The sequence below is a fragment of the Acartia tonsa genome, chromosome 6 (genome assembly GCF_053477335.1).
Source record: "Acartia tonsa isolate MP-2025a chromosome 6, ASM5347733v1, whole genome shotgun sequence".
NCBI lineage: Eukaryota > Metazoa > Arthropoda > Copepoda > Calanoida > Acartiidae > Acartia > Acartia tonsa.
The window spans coordinates 22,159,527-22,177,125 of record NC_137265.1 but is presented as its reverse complement, the minus strand read 5'-3'; the positions used below and the strand labels follow the sequence as shown (position 1 = coordinate 22,177,125).

Genomic DNA, 17,599 nt, shown 5'->3' with positions numbered 1-17,599 from the left:
AGTTTTTTAGCTCCGAGATTTTATCGTCATTGTTGATGTATATAAAGTTTTGATCCCTTAATTAATGTCTTAACCCTTAATATTCCTGCATATTTTTCAATAATTAAATTACACATTGTAAGCCCCCCTGCTAAATTCCCAGAAACAACCATCACATCGTATCTGTGAAGTACACAATAGTGAGCCTGCTTGGAAACAGACCACAATATGAACTTGAGGATCTATCAATGGAACAGCTTCAAATCAAGGTAAAAAATTTCGGTTCATGGAAAGAAAACAAAGTAGCGGGTATCGTCGTATTTTCGCAGATGCTTTTCTCCTAGTTCTAGCCCCTCAAAAGCTACTGTGAAATGCGACGAAACCCCCTACTTCGTTTCTTTCCATGATTTAAAAATTTTAATTTTTGCTGATACAATAAGAACTTTTTGACATAATTAAATATTTTTCAGGAAAGATTTTGTCGAGAACTGTTGTTGGTTGCTGATAAGATAGAACCTGGAAGTACTCGCTGGAGAGGTCAACTTATGCTCGAACTTCAAATGGCTATTGTTGCATTAGGTAAAGGAAAATCCAGTAAAACTATTATATTATTTATATGATATATTATTCTACTGATCACTTCCCTTCGAATACGAAGCCCTTGAAGAACAAATTAAGAAAGACATTTTCATTAATGACCTACAGACCAACTCTTAGAGTAGTTTGCTAATAAACTCAACAATATTAAACAAACTAATGTTATTAGCGGCTGGCAAAGCAGAGGGTGGATTAATCACAAAGGGAGCCGCTAAAGAAGCCGCTGAAGAGGGAATGCAGCTGCTTAAAACTGCCACTGCAATTTTACAGGTTAATTTGTAAATTAAAAAAAAAATTTAAATAATTTTAAAATCAGATTTTTTTCTGTTAGACAGTAAGACAAACAAAAATTAACAATTATATAATCAAGCTCTCAATATTATATTGAACAAAGTTTAGAGGTGTTTCTTTTGCAAAATTAATAGAAATGTATTTTTGCAATTTGAGACGTATCAATAAGCTACGCTTTAAACATTCTCGTAATGATTTGTATATTAATTTCATAAAAGGATATTACAATGTGATATCAATTTGGTAAAAATACAGAAAATAGATATAATGGTAAAATTTTGGTAAAGAATACAGAATTGCTACGCTTATTACCGTATACCTATTTATCTCAGGAATCCTCACTTTAAATACATTGAATGTTTCTAACATTTGTTTATCTACAGGTAGAGCCAGATATGATCCAAGTTCTGGAGGGAAGGATGAAATCAATGTCAAAATTACTCGCTAGATGGGAGGAGTAGACTTTTCTAGTCTACAAATTAAGGATGACACAACTTTAGATTTCTGAATTTATAGTTTGCCGCTAAATTTAACCAATACTCTCTCTTTGTCAAGTCATCCAATAATAAATTGTATTTTGAAGGGCTCGGCAGCCGCGCGTCAGCAACCCGTAACCCTGAGGGAAATCAATTTTACACAATTTCAAAATTCAACTGAAAGTCTAAACCTAAATATGCAAATGCCTTTTTCACAAATATTTTTTTTAAGGCATCAAAACGGTTTTAAATTTGAGGCTTCGTCGCTGCTGACGCACGACTGCCGAGCCCTGGTATTTTGACAACGAGAACCTTGATTGGTTTTACCGGCAAATTCAGAAAGAAGTTGTATCAACTTTTTTTTTATAGCTAGCCGGTCCTTTTAGTAAGTAGTAGATGTAAAATTTTTCATAGAATTCAGATATGCAATCGGTTTTTTTGTAGACCTCTTATTTTTTAAGTAATTTAAGTTTAAAAAAAAAATTAAGTCGATTTTAAGGTACTAAAATGCAACAAAAAAAAGAAAGAAAATGGCCATTATGAACAAAAATAGTAAGATCTTTAATTTGACACCTTACTTTTTCAATTCTGTCAGGTAATTATTGAAAAAATCGATTTTTTTAAACCCACGAGAATAAAAACTTTGAACTCAATTTTATCATTTCACAAGTAAAAAAATATGGGTTCATATATACCTTTAGAATCAGAAAAATATTACGAATCCATTGTAAGCAAAATTGAAAAAAAAAGTTTACAATATAGTATATAAACTACAATAAAAGGAATTATATTAAAATATCATATTATATTGTACAGGCAACGTCTTAACTTTTGAATTGGGTATAAAAATGGGAAGGGGGTATAGAGGGGGTAAAGAGGGGGTAAAAAAGGGAAGACGATATTGTTGCCAGAACAAAAAATACAATTGGCCATTTTTATATTTTTTAATTTTTTTACTTTTTTTCAATTTTGCTTACAATGGATTCGTAATATTTTTCTGATTCTAAAGGTATATATGAACCCATGTTTTTTATGTCTGTTTGAGAAAATATTTAGGTCTAAAGTTTTTATTAAACCGAGGTTAAAAAAATAGATTTTTTCAATAATTACTCAACAGAATTTTAAAAGTAAGGTGTCAAATTAAAGATCTTACTATTTTTGTTCTTACTGGCCATTTTCTTCTTTTATTTTGTTGCGTTTTAGTACCTTAAAACCGACTTAACTATTTTTTTTAAAAACTTAAATTACTTAAAAAATAAGAGGTCTACAAAAAAACAGATTGCATATCTGAATTCTATGAAAAATTTTACATCTATTACTTACTAAAAGAACCGGCTAGCCATAAAAAAAAAAGTTGATACACCTTCTTTAACATTTAATGTTTTGTTTTAGAGCTTGTATATAAATGTTTTCTTATAAAGGAATATTTCTTTTAAACCTTTTTGTTATTTCTCATTTTTATGACAATTATGAATATTGATATTGCTTGATACTGAATAAATAATTATTTAAAAAATTGTAATTTATTACAAGGCTTACAATTTCTTCCTCCTATTTATTTTTTTCTAATGCTGTCGTGTCATTTGTATGGCCCTTGGGACCTCTTAAACAGTGGGCATAAAAAAATTGTCTGTGTGTCTCATTTTTATTAATGGGTTTTTAAAGGACAGTAATCTTTTTTTCATTAAAAAAAATGTCATTAGTTTTTATGAGAACTAATCTTGTTACAAAGAAATTTTACATGACTAATCCGACATGTTAACCTTTGTACATATTATGTTTAGTACATCTTGTCTTGACATACAAATAAGATTTACATATTTTATTTACTTAAATGACTATTAAAAATATGGACATATAGTTGTATTTACATAGTACATACTTCATAATGTAGAAGGAGAGGGTGAGTGAAAGTCGAACTTGAACTTCCACTTTCATTTTTAGTTTCAAAAAAGAAAACAAAATACATTTTTAAAATTATTTAAGCTTCACTATAATGTAGAACCACATGGGTCCAGTGGTAAATCCATCGCTACAGATACACATCCTTTTACTTTGTATAAGGATAATATGGAATAATTGAATTAGTAATGCCTATATTGTACACTTGTGGCTACGCCCCTTGGGGAAGTTAGAAAAGGTTGGAGGGGGAGTCGACCACCCATAATTTTAATTTCATTTCAAATATTAATTTTAGAAAGAAAAGTTATTTTTAGGGGCGATTTCTCATCGTATGGTGCAAAGAATAAAGAGGTATTATGGTGGTAAACTCCCCAAAAATTGAGATAAACCTTACCAGAACCTATAAAAGCTACATAGTAAAGGAGAAATATATCAATTAAGGGGTTAGAAAAATACTTCGGTACAGACATACAGACAGACACCCTGTTTCTTTGCAATGATTTTAAAATATTTATGTTATTACAATGGGTCCAAGTTTTTGTTCAATATCCTCTTCATAATACTTGCTTATCTCATCGTCTTGGCATAACCATATTTTATCCTGAAAATACAAAAATCATATTAAAAAAATCATTAAAAGTATCAGGATGACTTTCTTTTTTGGGGGAAGGTACCAACAGTACCTCTTTCTATGTGTCTATTTATAAGCTTGTACCAAATGATCTCGCTAACCGCTGGACCAATATGGTCTTCATTTACAGTGAAGCTTCTCATAGGTCCAGAAAAAATTATAGAAGCCTCTAGAATCATAGGAAATAATTTGAAGATCAATTATATAGGTTTGTAGTCTAAATTTGGCATAGTATTGGTTTAAAGATAGTTTACCTCTGATAAGGGGAAATTCAAATACGAAATTAAAAACTGAATGGCTAGCTCAAGGATTTTATCCATTATCAAGAATAAATCAGATGATAAAATCATCTTTGATTTGGAAGAAAATGGCAATTAGTTTAAATACAAGTAAGTTTGCCTCTAGCTTCAAGGGATTTAGTTAGTGAAAACCAGGGTTCAGCGGCCGCGCGGCTGCGGCTACATCCTAAAGTGGCTGATGCTTAATGCGGCTGAGGGTGGCTGCGGCTGAATAAGAATTGGGATCGCTGAGGCTTAGAGTGGCTGAATGGGAATTTTGTGGCTGAGGCTTACAGTAGCTGAGGGTGGCTTAGACTTACAGTGGCTGAGGCTGCGGCTTACTGAAAGCCGCGCGGCTTAGTGCGGCTGCAACTTACAGTGGCTGATTACAAAATTAAGCCTTTTCGGCTGATGGGCTTAGGCTGAAGAAATCATAAGCCTCGCGGCTTATTCTAAGGCTTAAACTTAATTCTGCGCGGCTGAGGCTGTAGTTTAGTAAAAAAAAAGAATAGGCTTCGGCTACAGCAGAATATGATATTTTACTAAGGGCATATTTTTTACAAATGTACTGAAAAAAAGTAGGTTACAGATTGGTATTGTGATTAACAATATCTACCAAATTTTTATGCATACGACTCATTTATCAGATAGAAAAATTATGTACAAGGTTATTCTAAACTGTGAATTTCAATGTATATTATAACCTATAAATTGAGTAAACACAAAATTGAAAATTGCAATTAAAAAAAGATAAAAAGAGTTTGCTAAAATTTAGAAAATAATCATGTTAATCCAAAAATTGCAAGGTCTAATTATTCTAAATAATATTCATATCTAAAATTAATTAAGTGAGTCTTTTCTATAAATAGGAGTGGTCCGTAAGTCCATAGTACGTCTATAGTTAATTTAGGCATGCTATTTAGTCATATTATCTTTTTCAAATTTGGATGATGATTCATGTACAAGTAAGGTACAATTTAGAAAGCGTAGAAAAATTCATTATACTATATATCTACCATACTGACGGACAGACCTACCATAAATGTAGAAAAGCATCGCTTTTAAAAAGATATAAAATTGGGTTATCTTTTCGTATTTTAGAGAGAATGTTTAAATAAACTTGTAATAATTTTAGCTTAATCAGTTTTATTTACGTAGTTGTAGGAATATATAAACAATGAAGATTCAAATTGTTTCTGTTCTTGTGATTTCAATGGTTTTTGTGTCAACTTCAGCTGTTCAGGTTAGCATATAATAGCGGCATATAAAATATTTTCTTTTCAATCTATGTTCAGCTGCCTAGTGTTTAGCTCTAGGCGTGGCTAGTTATTTTGTTTGATAATTTCTCCTGGGAGGGTGGTGGTTCCCTCTCCGAAAATACTTATGAACCTTCCCAGGACGTATTAGAAGCTACCCTGTAAAGGCGAACTACATTGGTTCAGCGGTTAGCGAGATCTTTCGGTGCAAGTAAACAGACGGACACACAGAGATCCTGTTTCTTTATTATAGGATATTAAGATAATAAACTGTGATTTTTTTTCTCAACTTTTCCTTAATATTTAGTCGTCCAAAATTGATACTGAAAGAGAAGTAGACTATGAAGATAACGTGGAATGCATTGAAGGTTTTGACAAGTGTGGACTTATTTGCTGTCCTCAAGGATTAAGGTATTCTTTTATTTATCATCATTGCGCACTACTGAAAGACAGACCGACACAAAGACAAACGTATCTTTATTTTAGTAGTGTAAATAAGTATAACTAGGATATTTTGTACATCAATACATCAACCTATGGACGATAGTTACTGCTTAGTTTAGACTCAGTTTCTATCTACAATTCCTATTACAGTATTTAACATTGATTTAAATTCTTTGAATATGTCATAGACTTTCATTGTTTATTATCTTATTTGTTACTAGTGTATACATTTTTACATTTTTTGCGATTTCACTTGGAAAGGGTGGTTGTACCCTCCCACAAAATAGTTATATACCTTCCCAGGACCTATAAGAAGCTACCCTGTCAAGGAGAACCATATCCGTTCAGTGGTTAGCGAGATTCTACGGTACAGGCATTCACTCACACATACACACACACACACACACACACACACACACACACACACACACACAGATACTGTTACTTTATTATGAGCATGTTTTTTTTATCTCAAGTAGTTTAAATTCGTATTTTCAAAATAATAAAATAAATAAAATGCATTGTTTAGATGTTGCTGTATCTACTCCTCAAGTTTTTACATCCCCACATGCCGAACTGAGGATACTATGATTGGTTGTGTTGATAGTTATCTTTGTGATAACCCTCCAGTTTAAGCCAACTATTTATTTTGTAATAATGAGTGTAGAATATACTTAGATATTATGGGACAATTTTTCGTCAATTTAGGTTGCTAACAAAGAGGGGAGGGGATGGGGTAAAGAGGGAGGAACGTTGTTCATGTCAGATTTAATTTTCACTTTTTTAATGCACATGGTAATCTGTGTGAGATCCAAGTAATAATAAATCCATTTTTGTAATAAACTATGTATAGACTATGACTACTATATATGTTTTTTTTAATTACTAAAGTCGTTCAAATTTAACTAATTTGCTTCTAACTTGAGGATCATAGAGAAACATATAATCATAAGCACATAAAAATAAAACAAAATATTATATTTCTCTAATGGCTGACAGAAAGACTTAAAGTTATAGAGTAGATGCTGTTTAGTCAAGGTTATGTTTTCAATAAATTTAGGTTTTCTATCTCTAATAGCAGTAGAGTACATTGTATTTCATGCCAATTACAGCATTAGCTACAGACCAAGTTAGTTAAATATAGAAAATGCTTATTACTAACATTATACAAATATTACGATTTTTAAAGTAGATTCACTATAAAAACACATACTCCTAATTAACTTCGAGCCTAACCTAAAGTTTAGAAAACAATATATTTAGCGTTTCGAGCACAGAACAACTCCCCTCCCCTCCATTTTGCAATGAATTTAAAATAAGAAAATGGTAGTTTTTCTGTTCGTTTGTTTATCACTTAATGTCAGGCTAGGTTAGGCTAAAAGGGTTTAATGTACCGCAGCTTTAGGCCCCGCTAGATTAGGGCCACCTCCAGAAGTTTTCCGTGAATTTTTAGGAAACGTTTTAAATGTTTAATAAAAAGATTCATTTATAGATCAATGTCCTCTCCCTCTTTGCTCTTAAATGGACATCGTAGATGAATTTTAGTATAGCTGACCTGTGGATTATTAACTTTCTTGTAGTATGTATAGAATCTCACACTAGCCAGAACAAGGATGAAAATAATCAGGTTTACAAAGGTTGTAACTGCAACCACTATAAACACTCCGCCATTCGCAGTACAGTCATGGGTAGCCGCTTTCTACAAAAAAAGATGATTTACGAATGGATGGAAAAATATAAATATATTCTAAGATTATTTCCAGTATGGATTCGAAACTGATTAATATCCGGGGTATAAGAACAGGTTCTCAGACATACTTCGATAATTTTACGATTGTTCACTTTAATATAGAAGGTAAGCTGTCTAAATTACGATGCGATAAATAACTATTCCTCCATGGAAAATGATCTTACAATTATTTTGTTTGTATATCTAGGACAAGGGCGTGCAGAAGTATCAAAACACTTTTAAAATAAGAATTTGGAAGGCTTGTCTTTGTCGTTTTTCGCGTCTCAAGGTTCTATTCCCTTTGCAAAACCCTTTTACCAATTTTGTTGACAGCCTTAATAATCACAAATTCAATGTCAATATTGTATAAACTAAATAGGGTAATTATATATCCTTAATATCTAAAATCTATGCCATGCAATAAGAGCCTACGTATAAACAAACATTGGGACAGGGTTGGTTTGTCTTAATCATTGATAACTTACCAAAGCATTATGCATGTCAGCAAATACATCTTCCTCCAACAGTGGATAATGAATCTCTTTGTGTTCAGTAGAGTTAGCACTATCAATGTTGTGGTTCACTGCCTCATTATTTTCGTCATCTATTTGGTTGGTAAAAAATAAGGAAAATACAGTATATAACAGTTTACTGTTTTATTTTTTATCTAAGATAAATTTAACAGCTAACTTAAAAATTATGTGTCAGTGTCTGTCTCAGTTTATAAGAGGGGTGTGTGGCCTAATGGATAAGGCGTCATACTTCGGCTCTGGGGATTGCAGGTTCGAGTCCTGTGACGTTCCAACTTTTAAGTTTTAAACCATAACATCTTTTACGATTTTATTACATATTTCAGTTCAATTTAGAGTTTTATTTTAAAACAATTATATATCTATAAATATTAGCAACCAATCAACCTTGTTTTATAAGAGGGGCGTGTGGCCTAATGGATAAGGCACCAGACTTCGGATCTGGGGATTGCAGGTTCAAGTCCTGTCACGCTCGAACTTTTAAGTTTTAAACCTTAAATGTTAAAATCTTTTACGATTTTATACCATATTTCAGTTCAATTTAGAGTTTAAGTTTTAAATAATTATATATCTATAAATATTAGCAACCAATCAACCTTCACGCTTGGTTTTTTATTAAATGAATAAGTTAGGGTACAATGTTTGGCACTTTCGATATAAGTAAATGATAATAAAAAAACCATAGAATGCGACAATAACTTCAGAAAAATCGAAGAAAATAGTTTTAATACTTAATTAACGTTTTTAAGTTTTTCTTCAAAAAGTTTAGATAAGATGCCTTTAAAAGTCGTCTATGATTTTGTCAGGGATAAAAATGTAACTTTAAAATAAGAATTAAAACATATTTTTTCAATTAGTACAAAGTAAAATTTTGAACATTTTATTGATCAGTATATTTTTTAAAATGTGAAGTAGAAACCTGAATATTTTATCATGAAAATTGTGTTATGATTTGATTGTCTGCTAGATTACAAGAAAAAAGATACTGACAGTACTTGTTGGTTCTTTAAAAATAATTAAGTAGATTACTTTCAGAACCCCTCTTTTTGCAACGTTATTTCAATAGAACAGAGCCGTAGTCTTAGTGTACTCAATATCTAGACAGCCAACCATTGTTTTAGAATTGTTCAATTTTTTTAACTTCTGATAAAAACAGAATTAATGGTATTTTTGTAAATATTATACCTCCAAGAAATGGCTATACTTCCCAATCATATGTTGTGTGATATTTAAGAGGAATTATTTTGATATAATGTCATTAAAATATTCGTTAAAAAAAGTGCTATTCTAGCTTATACTTTACATTTTAATGTGTATGATAATTTAAATAAAAGATAATGAAGATTTATATTATATTTAATTGTTATAATTATTAAGAAAAACCTGGAAACAGTAAAAAACTGACTTTATTTTATTGACGTAGGGAAAATTTTGTCAAATATTTGAATAAAATAACATTATAAAACAAAATAAATTATTTTTAATATAGTCACAAAAAGGCTTAATGAGTTTAGGAAATATTTCATTCACTAATCATGTCATTTAAACTCTATTACACCGAATACAGTGTAAAAAGATGTTCTCGTTTTAATTTTAAGTAATTTGAAATGCATTTTAATACCTTTTAATGATTTATTTTTTGAAACATCTTTTTATAAAATATTATTGATTTTTGAAGTTATATGTTAAAATGTTTTTAAATTTTGTTAACATTTTGTTTTAAATGTAGAAAATTGGTAATTCTAAACATTCAAAAAATGATTTTATTAAATTTTCATCACTTAAATTGCATGTTTGATGAAATTTTCAACTGATAATTCAAGAAAAATCGTTTAAGTTTTATTATATTTTACTTTGAAATGTTAAAAAAATATAATTATTGTCAAAAATGTGGAAGTTATACTTTCCTCAAAAAAAGACCTAAAACATGCAAATTAACACGTGTAATGAGATTTTTTTTCTTTCAGGTTTAATTTTAAGTAATTATTGATATTTTTTGTAAAAAGGATTTTATATAAAAAGTTTTAAAACTCGAGTTATGTAGTGGTTCTAAAAAAGGTTGCGAATTTATGCAATTTTCTTGCAAAAAAAATTTTCTAGGATTTTAAAAATAGCAAAGGGTGTTATTAGACGTACTTACAGATACAATTGCAAAGTCATTTTGGCCAAACACTAAAATAAAGTTTTGACATCTGAGGGTCCAACCGTGCCTTGTTTAATAAGAGGGGCGTGTGGCCTAATGGATAAGGCACCAGACTTCGGATCTGGGGATTGCAGGTTCAAGTCCTGTCACGCTCGAACTTTTAAGTTTTAAACCTTAAATGTTAAAATCTTTTACGATTTTATACCATATTTCAGTTCAATTTAAAGTTTTAGTTTTAAATAATTATATATCTTTAAATATTAACAACCAATCAACCTTTTTTTATAAGAGGGGCGTGTGGCCTAATGGATAAGGCACCAGACTTCGGATCTGGGGATTGCAGGTTCGAGTCCTGTCACGCTCGAAATTCTAAATTTTAAACTATAAAATCTTTCAATTCTTTAAAATTTTTAATTCAAATAATAATTTTAAATATTAACAAGTAATAAACTTAATTTCATTAGATGAGTGTGTGGCCTAGTGGATAGGGTACCAGACTTTGGATTGCAGATTCGAGTCCTCTACATTCGAACTTTATATTTTGAATTATGTAAAACACCTTTTAATTTTATTACATATCACAGTTTAAATTAAAGTTTTAGTTAAAAATCATTTAGTATTTTCAAATATTATCAAGTAATAAACCTAAGTTTATAATAGGGGCGTGTGGCCTAATGGATAAGGCACCAGACTTCGGATCTGGGGATTGCAGGTTCGAGTCCTGTCACGCTCAATTATTTTTTAAATTTGAAAATATTATCTTCGAAGATTTTATTACATATTACAGTTTAAATTAAAGTTTTAGTTTAGAATAATTAAATATCAAGTAATAAACTCTAAATTATGGGTGTATGGCCTAAAAAATGTGTATGTAAAATTCAGGAAAAAGAGACCAGGATTCTGAAAAACAATTACTAGTGAAAATTCATGACAACTCACTTTTTTCTTCCTTCTTACCCTCTTAGATTGCTGTGTCAAGTCCTGTCTAGTTCAACTGTCGTGTTTTTTTTTCTAGATAAATCTGGTCTGGAGTACTATTGAGTTGAGGGCTGCCAATCAGCCAATTAATTTCAGTTGATCTTACCGAAAATTAATTATTTTGTTGGCGTAAAGTTGGCGTTAAACTTTTTTTTGATTAGCAAAAGGGAAATGGGTAAAAAGTGGAGAAATAAGGGTTGGAAGGAAATTTTCACTTAGAGTTGTCTTAATCACATTTCATAGTTGCTATATAGAGTTGAACTCTAAACTTTAGATATTTGTCCCTTGTCCCTTCCCTATATTCCTGGATATTTATAGATAAAATTATCCCTGGATAAAATCATCTGTGTTTACGAAAAAAATAGATTAAATACGAGCGTGACAGGACTCGAACCTGTAATCCCCAGATCCGAAGTCTGGTGCCTTATCCATTAGGCCACACGCCCCTTCTTAAAAACATAGGTTTATTACTTGATAACATTTAAAAATATCAAATGATTTTTAACTAAAACTTTAATTTAAATTGTTAACCTACTTGTTAACTTCTATAATTACAAAGAACTATAATTGATTCATTCTAAAGTCTGAAAAAAATGATACGCAGTCGGCAGGATTCGAACCTGCGCGGGGAAACCCCATCTGATTTCGAGTCAGACGCCTTAACCACTCGGCCACGACTGCTCTTGTTCCCTACAAGAAATCTTTCATTACATATTTCAACCAAATCAAATCAATTCCTTCAGGTTTAATTTTCATGCACTTTAACGATACTTTCATAAACCTTTTCATGAAAGCTTTGTCAAGGTGCAGTCATTTAATATCAACATTTTTTCATTATATCTTAAATAATAACAGAAACAACAGAATTATACTTGTGAACTTAATATCAGGGAGATTGAACTGTATATCATACAGACTCCCAAAGTTTATAACACATTCTGCTGTTTGTTTGCTTAAAAACTTGGTCTAGATTGATTAATGATTGATCTGTACAAAGCAAATATGTTCAACCTTTTCCACCAATTATTTCAATTTGCGTGTAGGATAATCTTATTTATCAGAATTATGGTCTATATTTTTTCGTCTATTGACTTATCTCTTGAGAATCCTGACGTAATACATATAACTTTATCAAGGAATAGTAAGTCTACCCTAGAAAGGCTCTAGTATAGAGAGAGTCATATTTTTTAATTTGCTTTTTCAGATACATAATAATAAGAGAAGATGGTTTCATTTTCTCAATTATAAATACTTTTTAAATCCTTATTTTTTTCCTGATTTTTCACCGTCATCCAAATATTTCTGAACATCCTGAATAGTATCATTTTCATGTACATTGGTTGTATTGATGGCATCATTATGTCCATAAATTCTTAGAACAGATTGCACAAGATAGTTATCCCTGCCAAGATAACTCACCTTGTCATCTATATGTGAGTTTGTTTATGCCTTTTTAAAAGCGAAATATTTCTTTAACTATGCCTTTATGTACGCAAGAATAAGGTATAACCAACAAGCGAAATAAATCGAAAATAATATTTGGGGGGCAAATGGAGATGTCGTCAATTTTACGATGTGTTGCCCCCCAACGACAGCTGAAAAACACGTATAGGTTTCGTGATTTTTTTCAGAATAAATTTCGTTATTGGTATAAGCTGGTACGTACATAAGTTAAGGCTCTTTTTGTTAACTTATGCATGTTGAAATTGTCCTATTAACTTAAAACTATACATAACGATTGATTCTTGTAGCAGTTAGATACGATTTTTAAAGCGTAGCAACTAAATAAGAGCTAAAATTAAGTCCATACCTCCATAGAAAACATGCTGTTTTTTAAAGTTTTTTTTACATTTTTTGGTATGATAAAATTATCCTATTTATGTTATTTTTGACAACAAAGTACATTTTTTTTCTTCGAGGCATCTCTATAATTAAGTTCGATTTGCATTTGGTTAGGTCGTTACACCTTTAAATTAGGGGATTTTTGAGAAAGACTAGACTACATAACTTTTGTGTCACTTTTGAGGAAGACGATTCCTGTGACTTCATATACATTTCGGAAAAGAAAAAGGGAAGGGGGGAAGAAAATCTCTTCAAAAGAGATGGGAGAAAAGAGAATTGTCTTCCTCAAAAGTGACACAAAAGTTATGTAGTTTAATCTTTCTCTCTTTTTTTTTTATAAATCTTAGTAAAGGCATAAGTTTCCTATGTGTCTAATTTTATTCTCTGATAGTGCTTCTTGCAATATGCTCTCTGTTATACTGGTTTCATCATAAATCTTTAATATAAAAAATAAAACAGTAAAATATAATACAGAAATAATATAGTTAATCTAAATACATGTTTAAGTTGATTTAAGTAAAATTAAAATGTGTAAGAAATGACGTATACATTTATGTGCGCCCTGATATCCCTAACCCAATAAGTAGCTTTTCTGTAAAGAACAACCATATCGGTCCAGGAGTTAGCGAAATCCTTCGCTAAATACAGACAACAGGCATCCTTATACTATTAACATATACGGATTTATAAAAATTACCTTTCCAAAGTCACCAGCACTTCGTTTCTTTCTTGAGTTTGTTTTGAAATGACTGTCATAAAATGACCTAAAATTGTTTATTAATTAAAGTTGCCAGTTTTAATACTACCGTCAATGACCTTGGAAATTTTAAAATAAATAATTTAGTTTATTCCAAAAAGGGACCAAATTCTATGTATATATTTTGCTTTTACTCTAAAACGTTCTTGGCAAAAAAAATAATAAAAATTGAACCTGACATAATTTGTTATCCTATTCAAAGTTCCAGGACTTTCTTCAGTTGCACTTCTAAACAAAAAATAACACATTCATCTATCCGTGCTTATATACGGAAGCCACTTGAAAAAGTGCTTTAAAATAGCAATTAAACAAGGATGACAACATCCATAAAAGCGAAGCACTGAAACTGTAGGACAAACGGACATTAACACTTGTATAATGTCAGAACTGAATAATCAGAATATAAATGCATAAGAGTCGATGCAAAATCGTAAGTAAATTTGTTGAAAAACTGCTTAATACAGAATAATGTTTATGGACATACTTACATTTTTAGGACTTAATTGTAGAGTTTCTTCGCTTATAATATCGTACTTTGATGTCCCAGGAATCAGTATACAAAAAATCAGATCGATCGGATAATTAGATCATATAAAAATTTGTTATTAAAAAAGTAAAAAAATCAACATGTTTAAAATGGACGTACGGACATTTTGGTAATAATTATAGAGTTGCTACGCTTTCTAAATCGTACCTAACTACTACAGGAATCACCATGTTTGAAAGTTTGAAATCGATAGGACAATTCTAACATGCCTAAATTAACGAAAAAAGCTATCCGTTACGAACGAACGTACGGACCGACCGACCCTAATTATAGAAAAGCTTCGCTTTTAAAAATGGATAGTTTATCATTAAACAAGTTGCTTCACCCCTAGAGTAGATGGAGGGTTCCCACCCCCCCCCCCCCACATATTCATAGAATTTAAAACAGTGGTCCATTAGGAGGGGACACACATCGAGCAAACCTTAAACCTTGTTATGACAAATAGTTATATTTCCTGATAAACAAAGCCATTCATCGGACTTGTATTTACGAACATCTTAAGGTTTATCGAGACAGACGGACAGACTTACAGGCAGATATCGTTCTACTGAATATTTATTGATACTTACTGAAATATAAGTAACTTTACCTTTTGAAATCATTGTTTTCACTAATATTTACAATTTCTTCTACTTGATCATCAAGAAGTAGACCTCGTTTGCGTGCCTGTCAAATATACATTAAACATAGCATTAATATTTTAAAGAGATTCTAAGTCCATAAGTGTCATTACTCAAGCATTAGTAAGAAGAGTGTATATACATTTGGAACACAGTAATAGTGTCTGACTGATTATGACGTAACAAAAAAATTAGCCAACGAGAGGCCACTATAAATTTTACCATTGGTCAATAGCGGTCTCTCATTGGCTAATTTTTTTTTTGTTACGTCATAATCAGTCAGACACTATTACTGTGTTCATACATTTGTCTTTTCGCAAAAGGTTTTATGTAAATTTTAATTGTTAGTGTTACTTGGACAGACTATGGTTAGTAAATTGATCTACATCCCCAATTATAACAAATATTCCGTTCAAAATTTGGAAAGTACAAGTTAGAAACCAAGCAATCAAAATTCAATATTAGTTTTGGATAAGATTCCCTGTTAATATAAACTTTGGTTCAAGTGCAATTTATAGTCTAATGTCCCCTCCCTAACAAAACTGCTACAGTAATAAATGGGGAATCTAATCTATATAGAAAAAATATATAAAAACCAAATCACCTCAGCATTGACTAGAAGAATAAGAAGAATGGCTACTCCTGCAGCCCCCATAAACAAGCTAGCTATCTGACCCTTCGTCTCAAATTTACCCATTTTTTTTCACTTTCTAATTTCTATAGCATAATTTTGTCTAAAAATATCAAATAAATTATTTTCTATATACCACTTTATTAAAATGTTTCTATGACTGAGATTTTCAGCCGCGTTGGGGGGCAACAAATAGTAAAATTGACGACCTTTTTATCATTTTATATTATTTTAGATTTATTTCTCTTGTTGGCTATACATTATTCCTGATTTTACCCCCTTATAAATTAAAAAAACACATAAGATTCCCCCTCAAACCCTTTAAAATCCTCATTCTACTTCCTCTCAAAAACAAAAAGCTTGGTCGTCCCTGCATAAAGTTCTAGTAATGATTAGTTAAATTAAATTAAGGTTATAGTTATCTATCTACTATAACAAACTTGTTTGGGATATAGGTATACCTATGTGAATATATCTAATAGTTTGTTGGAATAAAGGCTACGGTATTGACTTTATACCTAATTGTTACAGGAATCATCATACGACGATTCTAACATTACTGAATTACGAATCAATGTTTTTCCTAAAGAATAAAAGATACATACAAACATAACATAGATGTATCTTAACATTTGAATAACAATAATAAAACAGTCTAATAAAACAAATTTTACTTATGGAAATACTGTTCATATTATGCTAAATATATCAAAGTTAAACAAAAAAAGATGGAATAATACTGGCGTAAAAAATCAATATAACTGAAGATCATTCCTAAGTTCTTAATGTTCAATCAAATGACATTACAGTAAAAGGATAAAAGATGTACAAAACTTTACTGTAATATTGCTTTTCTAGAACCGTCTGAATACAATATTCCAAATATATTACATCTGTAAAAGCACATGTGCAGTTGGAATACTTAGTCACTATAACTGAATAAGAGAGAGAGAGGGAGGAAGAGATGAAGAGAGAGAAAGCAAAAGCGAGAGAGAGAGAGAGAAAAAAATTTAAAAAGGTGATAGGAAAACAAAATACTAAAAGAGAAACAGAGAAAGATTTAAAAAGAAGGGAGAGTAAGAGAAGGAGAGAAAATGAATTGAAATAATAAAACTAAAAAGGTAAAAAAAGAGAAGGTAGAAATTGAAATAATAATAGAAAAGAGAAAAAAACATTAATATGACAGGAGGAGTAAAATAAAAGAGAAAATCATGAAAAATAAAAGAGGGGATATGGCTTCAAAACAGATCAATATCCGCTGGATTAGAACCGGTTCTAAGTAATACTGAAAATCATTTGTAGTATCGTATTACAGACAATATTAAAATAAAAAAACATAGGATTAGTACCAGTTTTTTTTTCTTTTTTTTCTTTACAATATCCACGGAAAGCTATCTATAATATAATGTGATAAATAACTATTACAATATTCAGCTGGAATAAAATAAGTGTAAACATAAATGAGATGATTTTATTTAATCTAGAACAATCAAGTCCAAACGTATCAACAAATTCGTTGCTAAAATGCTGAGCTGCTGTTTTTTTTATAAGTGCGAAACATCTCTATAGCTCATAGTCACTCAATCCTTTCCCTTTTTTATCAATGTTTTATCAATGGTGTGCGATAGGGGATGTCGAAAGGTTTCAACTCACCTCTTGAAATTTAAATTGGTACGTCATGTCTTCCCCTATTTCAGTCCCCTGTTGAATCGCTGTGCATGCCACTGCCTTTGTTTATTCGTTAAGTGTGTTCGTTATGTATGCGACATAATTTGAGAATAGAATATAAATAAATGAATAATAGACGAACTTTTATAAGAAATCAAAGAAATGTTATAATATCAATATGATTATCCTTGTTTCATTTTATTATTACTATACTCTGCTATAGTAAAATGATATTTAATTCTTTGATTTAAACAACTTGTATAGGTCAAGGTTGCTTGTTAGTTGCGTAGCAACTCTTTA

At 30.7% G+C, this 17,599-nt stretch overlaps 2 protein-coding genes, 1 long non-coding RNA gene and 6 other non-coding genes across 9 annotated transcripts in view; 6 read left to right on the top strand and 3 right to left on the bottom strand.

Annotated features, from left to right (window-relative positions):
* The window catches only part of LOC145322108 (uncharacterized), a 52,796-nt gene extending 51,111 nt beyond the window's left edge, over positions 1 to 1,685 (top strand). The window contains exons 28-31 of the mRNA XM_080163890.1: positions 143 to 248; positions 450 to 558; positions 746 to 846; positions 1,251 to 1,685. Of these exons, the coding sequence (XP_080020016.1) occupies positions 143 to 248; positions 450 to 558; positions 746 to 846; positions 1,251 to 1,328 (394 nt within the window). The 3' untranslated portion in view covers positions 1,329 to 1,685. The remainder of the gene's footprint in view (positions 1 to 142; positions 249 to 449; positions 559 to 745; positions 847 to 1,250) is intronic.
* Positions 1,686 to 3,547: 1,862 nt separating this feature from the next.
* LOC145322109 (uncharacterized) lies at positions 3,548 to 15,741 on the bottom strand. Its single transcript, XM_080163892.1, has 9 exons — positions 15,605 to 15,741; positions 14,970 to 15,046; positions 14,008 to 14,061; positions 13,774 to 13,840; positions 13,444 to 13,512; positions 12,511 to 12,665; positions 8,069 to 8,189; positions 7,410 to 7,553; positions 3,548 to 3,846 (listed from the first exon to the last, which is right to left on the bottom strand). The coding sequence occupies exons 1-9, from the start codon at positions 15,695 to 15,697 to the stop codon at positions 3,757 to 3,759; spliced, it is 870 nt and encodes a 289-aa protein (XP_080020018.1). The 5' UTR covers positions 15,698 to 15,741; the 3' UTR covers positions 3,548 to 3,756.
* LOC145323311 (uncharacterized) lies at positions 5,249 to 6,717 on the top strand. The gene is made up of 3 exons (XR_013880913.1): positions 5,249 to 5,397; positions 5,718 to 5,821; positions 6,384 to 6,717. It is a non-coding gene; the product is annotated as an uncharacterized LOC145323311 (long non-coding RNA).
* On the top strand, positions 8,516 to 8,588 carry TRNAR-UCG (transfer RNA arginine (anticodon UCG)). The gene has a single exon. It is a non-coding gene; the product is annotated as a tRNA-Arg (tRNA).
* Positions 10,339 to 10,411, top strand: TRNAR-UCG (transfer RNA arginine (anticodon UCG)). The gene has a single exon. It is a non-coding gene; the product is annotated as a tRNA-Arg (tRNA).
* Positions 10,548 to 10,620, top strand: TRNAR-UCG (transfer RNA arginine (anticodon UCG)). The gene has a single exon. It is a non-coding gene; the product is annotated as a tRNA-Arg (tRNA).
* TRNAR-UCG (transfer RNA arginine (anticodon UCG)) lies at positions 10,917 to 10,989 on the top strand. Its single transcript has one exon. It is a non-coding gene; the product is annotated as a tRNA-Arg (tRNA).
* Positions 11,608 to 11,680, bottom strand: TRNAR-UCG (transfer RNA arginine (anticodon UCG)). Its single transcript has one exon. It is a non-coding gene; the product is annotated as a tRNA-Arg (tRNA).
* Positions 11,834 to 11,915, bottom strand: TRNAS-CGA (transfer RNA serine (anticodon CGA)). The gene has a single exon. It is a non-coding gene; the product is annotated as a tRNA-Ser (tRNA).
* Positions 15,742 to 17,599: the final 1,858 nt, after the last annotated feature.